Raw genomic sequence first — 9,113 nt, forward strand, 5'->3', positions numbered from 1 at the left:
GGACCCAGTGGCTTAAAACTCACACCGGGCGCGTGCCCAAGATCCCGAGAGGAGAATGGAGGAGAAGGGATTGCGGCGTGACCATCCCCCCTGGGGGGTGATTTCTCCCTTTCTGTCTCTGTGTCTCTCTCTGTCTGGTGAGCGCACATGCCCTATAGTGGAAAAACCTCTCCAAAAAAAAAAAAAAAAAAAAAAAAAAAAAAGAGATGCTAAGAAACTGAGCATGACTATGAAACAGAAATTTACTTTCACCTCATTCTTCTCATGCAAGTCCTTCATGCAGCCCATGCCAAAGCCAGACTCTAAACAGATACTGTTGCCAGGTTAAAGACAAACAGAAACTCTATGACTAACAGCATTCTTGCTTCTGATTCTAGGTTTAACAAAAAAAAAAAAAAAAAAAAAACCTTGATAGTCAACAACTTTACTCTAAGTGGATATGGAATAGTAGAGTTAAAAAAATAAAATAAAATCAGTAAGTGGCATGGAAGTTAAGATGACAGGATCCCAAATGGCTGACTTCATAGTTTGAATGCCAGACCCGGCGTTTTGAAAATCACACCAAGTGCATGTGCATGGATGCCCACAATCTCGAGAAAGGAGAAGGGACTGCAACATGGCCATTACCCCCAGCGGGGGGTGGGGTGATCAATCTCTCTCTCTCTCTGGTGAGCACATGCACTCTATAGCAAAGAAAAAAGAGAAAAGCAGAGGATCTACAATAGGGAATTGGAGTTTGAGTCCAGATTAACTAGCTGTGCCACTAGAGGCAGGTTACTTAATTTCTCTGAATTACAGTGTTCTTATCTGTAAAATAGTAACCACAGCAATACCTAATCATAGGATTGCTATGCAATTATATTATAAATATGAAAGTATTTTATGAACTGTAAAGGATTATGTAAATGTTCTTATTTATTTTTTCCTTATTATAGGAATTACATGTTAATTTTTAAAATGGGAAAATATATAAAAACATTAAGGAAAAAAATCACAACAAGTCTGTCATCTAGACATTATTATTAATTTTTATGGAAGCATGCCCAACACCAGTTAAAAGGTATTAAAGCAAAAATCATTTTAGTTTTTAATATTAATTATTCTGAGTGACAAAATAAATTGCTGAATACTTTTTAAGAGCAGTGTAGCCTCTCCCAAGAAGACAATGCTGCTATTTGTCCCAGAGCAGGTCCCAAGAGCATATGATATATGTGTGAGGTCCATAAAACTCAAGGCCACAAAACAGCCCCAAATAAATATTTCATGAGCCTGAGGAGTAGTTATAACACATGCTGTCAGATGCACTGAGGAAGGCAAAGTGTCTGAAGCCCCATTAATAAAACTGGCATGACTTTAATAGCCACATCAAAGACTGACCATTTCTATGGACCATTTCAGTGGGGAAAAAAAGAAAAATTTATATACATGCTAAAGATGGCCAGACTAAGACTTCTTACTTTTTCACACTGCTTACTGAATCCCATCCTTCTCAGAACTTTCTGTGCCCGCCCCCTTTTTTCCTTTCCCACACTTTCTTTTCCTGCTTCCTCTCCCTTGTCTTATTATTGCATCGGACTTGCTCTCTGTATTTAAAATGGTCTTACTCCCTACGATGGAATATTATTCAGCAGTAAAAAGAAACAAAGTTCTGGTATGTACCATACCATGAATAAACCTTGAAAATATGATGCTGGGTGAAAGAAAGCAGACACAAAGGTCACGTATTGTACGATTCCATTTATATGAAATGTCCAGAACAGGCATAGCCACAGAGACAAGAAAGTAGACTGTTGGTTGCCAGAGGATGGAGATGGGGAGGGAGGGGAGAGGATGATGACTGCTAATGGGTAGGAGGTTTCTAGGGGTCAAAACGCTCTAAAATTAGACTGCAGTGAGGAGTGCATAAACATGTCAACACACCAAAAACATAGAATCTTATACTTTAAATGGGTGGATCCTATTGTGTGACTTATATCCCAACAAAGTTGTTATAAAAATTATCTTATTTAGGATCCCAAATAGAAAAGGACATGTAAATAGATATTCCCATTTTAACCTCCCTCCCCCAAGGGTGAAATAAAAACTCAAGCCTAGTACAGTGGCACAGGTGGTAGGGCCCAGCTGCATGATATGGAGCTGTATGGGAAATCCCCGGATTGATTCCAGACTGACTGACCTAAATACACCATGATCCTGGCTGGTTAGAAGAATGAGGAGAAAGGATCATGGTGTGGTGAGACCTTGACAGGGTACCTATCTTTCTTCCTCTCCCCATCTCATGAAAGAAATTTTTTTTTTAAATTAAATAAAAAAAAAAAAAGTGATGACTCAGTTGTCTCAGTTGTGAAATGAAACATGTAAAAAGTAACCAGGCACTTTGTTTAACATCAAATACACATAAAATTACAGATTCAAATGCATCCTTGCCCCAATAAAGTAGCTACCTTAATGTTGCCCTAAGTCAAAAGTTGGTCCTCAGATTCTTGAAAATGTTGCACCTTTGCTTGTGTAGTTTCTTTCACCTGTAACATCTTGCTTACCACAAACTTTAAATATTCAAATCTCATTTGTCTCTTTTTAAATTTTTAATTGACAATGGGCAAGTGTACTCACCAGAGAGACAGAGAAAACAGAGAGAGAGAAAGCATCTCTCAACAGCATAGTCACACCACAATCCCTTCTCCGCCATTGCTGCATCCTGTCAGGATTTTGGGAATGCATGAGGAATGTTTTTCAATCCTTCACGGCCAGGATTCAAACCACAGTTGGCCATGTGGGATTCAGATCCCTTAACCACTAGGGTGCAGGGCAGGTACAGATCCCATTTGTCTCTCAGGCCCAGTTCACATGTTATACACTCCATGAAGCCGTCCTTAAAGCTCCCATCAAAAGCAATCTTATCTTCCTCTGAATTTCCATAGTAGTCATGCAGCACTTAATAATGGGGATACTTTTTGAGAAAGGCATCATTGGGCAATTTTGTCATTGTGCAAACATCACATAGTGTACTTACACAAACCTAGACAGTATAGCCCATTATAATCTTATGGCACCACTATTGAGAAAAACATTGTCCCATGGTACATGACTACTTTACTTCCACAGTGCCACTTAGGACTTTCCATCTTATTCTGCCCAGTAACATGTTTATTACTTTGACAGTTGAAGGTGCCTAAATAAATACCTGTTTGGTAAGCAGGTAAGGACTATACTCAACAATTGAGAATTTCATCTTCATGTAGTGAAGTTTAATTTTGGAAATGTATAAAAGTCATTTAGACACAAAAATGTAGTTGGGTTCTCAAATGCCACTTTAGTCAAAATGCACATTTTCTTGACCAAAGTAAGACTAATTTGGTAAATGTATATGTAATCTAGAAGCAATTCCCAAAGATAAAAAAACTCCCAAAGTAATTCCTAAGAAACATTTAGCCAGATTATATAAATTTCAGAATATTTGTTTAAAAATCGGTGCCATTATTTTATTGTAATACCATGCTTTTAAAAAGTCATAGTAAGGGACCAGCAGTTAGCGTAATTGCTATGTCTCTGGACTCCCATGTAGTTGACCACGGTTTGAGTCCTGGACCTGGCGGCTTAAACTCATGCCAGGCACGTGTGCGTGCGTTCCCAAGATCCTGAGAGGAGAATGGAGAAGGGATTGTGCCGTAGGCATCCACCCTGGAGGGTGATTTCTCACTTTCTTTCTCTCTGTCTCTGTCTTTCTGGCAAGCGCACGCACCCTACAGCAAAAACCTCTCAAAAATAAATAAATAAATAAATAAATAAATAAATAAATAAATAAATAAATAAGTCAGAGTAATATTATCAAGTTCTACTATTTTTTCTTCTAATACATTTAATACTTAATTGCTTTTCCATTCTTTCTGTCACATCCAAAATCCAAGCTGTCACTTTCTTCATTATCAATAAATTTTAAGTTTCCTGACCCAGCCACACTAGTGCAATTGGGGATATGCCTCTGCATGATGCTAGAGCCACATGCGACACCTTGGTTTGGATCCCTATAGATAAACCTGAACACAATGGATATACCTATGCATGTTTGTGGTCCTGGATAGCTAGTAGACTAAAGGGGAAATCACAGCATGGTAAGACCCTGTTGGGGCTACTTCTCTTTCTCTCTCTCTCTCTCTCAAAGTAATAATTAAACTTAAAGAAAAAAACCTTCCCTAATTTATCTCCCTTTCTATAGTTCCTTTTTCCCCTCGCTAGTATTTACTGAAGGGGAGGGGGACAACAAGTGGCATGGTGATTAAGGTGCTAGATTCCCACATGGTTAACGACCCAGTGACTTGAAAAATCCCAACAAATAATAGATAAATAAATTAATTAATTTTTAAAATGCATGTACATATATATTTACTGAGCCAACATTGAGAGGAGGAACTGGGAAGTATATAAAAAATAATCAAAGGGCCAATAGATGGCACAGTGGTTACGGTGCTGGACTCCCATGGTTCAAGTCCCATACTGGTGGCTTAAAAATCATGTCGGGCACAAATGTGTGTGTGTGTGTGCCCAAGATTCCAGGAGGAGAACAAAGGAGAAAGGACTGTAGTGTGGCCATCCCCCTTGGGGGTGAATTTTCACTTTCCCTCTCACTGTCTCTGCCTCTCTCTCTGGTCAACGCACATACCCTAAAGCAAAAACCTCTAGAAGAGAATAAAGAGAATAATCAAAGTTCTCCAGACATAGTCTAGTTGGGAACATAAGGCACTATATAGGCTCCATGTATTTAAGGACCACAATTGACGATGAGAATTCAAAGCAGAATTCCCAGAATCCAACCCATACAAGCTTCCTCACACACTATTCTCATTCTTTCCCTCCTAGTCTCTCTCTCTCTTTTTTAAAGAACCTATTTATTTCATTTCGTTTATTATTTTCTTTAATTTTTGTAAGAATTATTTTTATTTAACTTTATTTATTTATTTAAATTTGACCAGAGACAGAGTGAGAGAGAGAGAGAGAGAGAAAGAAGGAAAGTGAGAAAACAAACTACCAGGTCCAGGACTTGAACCATGGTTGGCCATGTGGGAGTCCAGTGCCCTTAACCACCATGCCACCTGCTAGTCTCTATTACTATTTTTTAATTTTTGCTATAGGGTACATGTGCTCACCAGAGAGAGAGCAAGAGAAAGAAAGTGAGAAAACAAGCTGCCAGGTCCAGGACTTGAACTATAGTCGGCCATGTGGAAGTCCAGCTCCTCAACCACTACACCACTGGCTGGCCCTTGTCTTTGTTCATCTTAATGGATAAGGCCCTCTGTTAAAATCCCCATATGTCATGCCACTCTTCATCTCTAATATCTCTCCTACTTGCTTCCTAAGCAGCAATCAAGACAATCTACTTGATAAATAACTGTAATTATTTACCAATACAATCCTCCCTTCTTTCTCCCTACTAATTCATATCTTCCACCAATTTAAAGGCTTTCTCTTTTTTTAGTTTATTTAATTATTTATAGAAAGAGAGAAACCAAAAGAGACCCTACATAGGGGATCAGCCTTCCAGTCAGCCAGGACCACGGGTATGCCCATGGGCACATCCTCACACCTAGGTAAACCTGGTATCTGAACCCCAGGTCCTTCTGCACAACTCCATCATCACAAAACAGGATGCCACCACTCTTGCCACCCCAGCTGATCCAGGTCCCTTTTTCCTATGCGTTAGTAAGTATGTAACTATGGGGGTACTTCAAAAAGTTTGTGGAAAATGTAAAATAGTGGGGCCAGTAGGTGGCGTAGTGGTTAAGGTACTGGACTCCAACATGGCACACCACGGTTCAAGACCCAGACCTGGTATCTTGCTTTCTCACTTTCTCTCTCTCTCTCTCTCTCTCTCTCTCTCTCTTTCTCTCCCTCTGTCTGTCTCTGATCAAATTTTTAAAATATATATAATAGTAATACATTAAATTAAATTTAAAAAGTAATTCTTAAAAAAAAAATACAAGTCTCAGGCCAGCTGGTAGCATGGTGGTTAAGGCAGCTAGGCCCCACACGGCTGACTACAGATTGAGTCTTAGACTTGGCAACTCTAGAAACAAGTCAGGCATACACATGTGCCCAAAATTCCAAAACGAGAGAGAAACAGAGGAGAGGGAATAGCAGAGTGACCATTTCCCATGGAGGGTGTTTTCTCACTTTCTCCCTCTGTCACTGTCTCTTTCCAGGGAGCACAAACACCTTCTGACAAATTAAAAACATAGATAAATAAAAGTCTTGCCAAGTGTGGCAGTACACACCTGTAATCTCAGCTACTCAGGAGGCCAAGACAGAAGGATCATGAGCTCAAGATTAGCCTGAGAAATAGAGTGAAACCCTGTCTCTAAAAAAATAAAAGTAAAAATATAAAACACAAAAGAAAACTTGACCCTACCCTTGGAAATCTTCTCACTCATTAAGTCTGTGGTAGAAGCTGGACTCTATTTTTTAAAAGTCCCACTGATGGTTCTCATGCACACTCTAAGCTGATAACCTGAGAATCATTGATTTATTACAATGTTCTCTATATAGCAGACATTCAGTTCTTATTAATTCATAGCATGGAGGCTGATAAATAACTTTTCTTTAAATAGCCTAACCAGATATCAGCCCCTAGACTACACTTGCTCTGTTCCAAGTGCAACATGTGGTTTTAAGATTTCATTTCCTGAAGTATTACAGGGAAAGACACTATTACCTTGTCTCTTTACATTGTTTCCTATTTGTTGAAAAAATGGAGGTCTGGAATGCAGCCATGTTAGACAATATTACATAGGAATGTACTCTGAAGTCTTAGATTAAAATTAGCCACAAACCAACAAGAATAAGAACAATGTAGCACTACACATTTTGAATGAATACAATATTCTTACTGAATAGTTCTTATTAAATCTGTTCAGAAGAAAGATCAGAAATTTGATCAGTGAAGTCTCTCTGTCTTTCTAGCTTCCAGAGTCAAGAACTGCTTGAGACAGTTTCAGAGGCCCCTGAAGGCTGAGGAAGACTTTCAGCTGCTAACTGCCTCTAAGTGCACAAAAGTGCTCTAATCAGATAAGTAACCCAAACCCCACCCAGCCCCACAGTTGCCTACAAACTATCCTGACACACACTATTTACACAGCCCAGTGGGGGAGCAGTATGAACTTTTTCCAAAGTTGTTCTTTACAGGCAGCAACAGTCTGAGTCACTCACCCAGGGTGGGAAAGAAAAGTGTGACATTGGCCAGGAGAGTGTTAGGAGACTGGACTCTGCACCTCTTTTCCCATGTCAGAAGTGGGCTCTGCCTCCTCCGGGAATCACCTCAGTTACTATTGACAATTGTGGGCTATGGTCAGCAGAGCCACTCTGCCACCGGGAAAGTTGTGGACTGGAGAGAGCAGGCCAGCCTTCTCTCTGGCTTCTGCTGAAGATCCCAGATTCCACAGGCCTCTCCCAGGAACTCCATCTTGCTTGCTACCAGGGGGAGGGTCCCCTGGTCTCGAAAGGCCCCAGTGGAAGGAAGCTGTTTGACAGCAGGTAAAGGTGAAAATCTCCACAGGAGGAAATTAAATGAAAGGCAGTACAATTAAGCAAAAAACAATCAAACAAACAAAAAATGGGTATGTGGTCGTGAATTACTGTATAAAGGTGTTTGAGAGTGTCAGAGGTGTGAGCAGAAGTAAAATGCCCAGGAGGGTAGGAGAATACGGAGTGACTAGAAAGACAAGGGGGAAAAAAAGAGCAAGATACGGGGAGCGCTGGAGTGGAGGGGTGGGTGCGGCAAGTCTCAGAGTGAAGGGCCGAAGTACTGGAAAGGAGAACGGGGCTCACGAAAGAATCCCTGGAAGGAAAAGCTGGGACTCGGTAGCAGCATTCTACCCATTCCCTCTCACCCTCCCCCCCACACACAGGCCAGATGGGGGAAGCCTAAAAAGGAGCTGAGAGCAAGGTAGTCAAGGAGAGGGACAACGGACGACAGCCTGCTGAGGGGAAGGGGCCCTCAGCCACCCTAACAACTATCATTTTGGAGGTGCCTACTATGGGCCGTACGCCGCGCTAGGCACTTCACAGATAATACCTTGCTGAATCTTCACCAGAAACCCCCAAGGCAGGCTTTATTATAACTGCTCCCATTTTAAAGATGAGGAAACTGAGGCCCAGAGAAGCTCGGGAACTTGCTCAAGGTCATCGAGCGGGGGAAATGAGCACTCGAACCCAAGGGTTTTGACTCCAGAGCCCACGTAAAGACACCGGCAGCGAGCACGCCAGGGCGAGCCGCGAAGAGGATCCGGACCACGGGAACGTCTCCCACACCCGCTCCCGCCCCAGGCCCGGCGCGCTCACCCGGACGAGGTTGCTGACGGCCGCCTGCACCGCGGCCACAGGCGCGGTGAGGTCAGGAATGGCTTTGCCGTCCACCTCACCCTCTTCGTGCATAATCACCAGGTGCGAGATCTGCTGCGCCACCGGCTCCAGAATGCTCTCGATCGTGCGCGTATGAAACACCGGCATCGCGGCGGCTAGTGGGGCGGCGAACCGCGGGCTACAGAGAAGTAGGAACGGCGGGACCGGGAAGCGCCGGAGAGACGGACTCCAGGCAGCGACTACGGAGTCGGGGTTTCCCTCAGCGTAACCAGCCTCATGGGCGCCCCGCCCCCTCGCGTCACCGGGCCCAATGGCAGCCTCGCTCAGACCTGGGCTGCCATTCCTATTGGCCCGCTTCGAGATGCTCCGCCCTTGCCACCGCACCGCCAAAACCCTCCCCACCCCCATTCCCAAGGGAGGGGCCTGGGATTGGGGCTGCGCCGCAGGGATTGCGAACGGATTCCCGAGCCCTAACGCGGGGCGCTCCTTATAAGGCCATAGTGGGAGCGGAGCGTGAGACCGGAGTCGGATGGCCCCGCCCCCCGGGGCCGCCTCCCGCCTCGGATCTGCAGAGCTCCTCCCCTCTGCGGGATCACCTCAGCGGGCGGGGTCTCCTCACCTCAGGCGGCGCTACAGTCTGACGAGACCGGGAACTGTAAGGTGTCCCTCGCCCCCTCCTCAACTTTTCCGTTCACACGAGGTTGCTGAAATACTCTTTCCAGTTCCCCTCAGAAACACATGGAAACGTTTTTTGGTTAAAG

The 9,113-nt window shown here is 43.3% G+C and overlaps 1 protein-coding gene across 2 annotated transcripts in view; it reads right to left on the reverse strand.

Annotated features, from left to right (window-relative positions):
• Positions 1–8,607, reverse strand: part of VCL (vinculin) — a 134,243-nt gene extending 125,636 nt beyond the window's left edge. Inside the window, exon 1 of one of the 2 annotated variants that reach the window (XM_006170032.3) lies at positions 8,332–8,607. In XM_006170032.3, the coding sequence (XP_006170094.1) occupies positions 8,332–8,499 (168 nt within the window). In that variant the 5' untranslated portion in view covers positions 8,500–8,607. The remainder of the gene's footprint in view (positions 1–8,331) is intronic. The other variant, XM_006170034.3, reaches the window with a different exon arrangement.
• Between the last annotated feature and the right edge of the window lie 506 nt (positions 8,608–9,113).

This window comes from Tupaia chinensis, unplaced genomic scaffold (assembly GCF_000334495.1).
Source record: "Tupaia chinensis unplaced genomic scaffold, TupChi_1.0 Scaffold148012_1, whole genome shotgun sequence".
Lineage (NCBI taxonomy): Eukaryota > Metazoa > Chordata > Mammalia > Scandentia > Tupaiidae > Tupaia > Tupaia belangeri.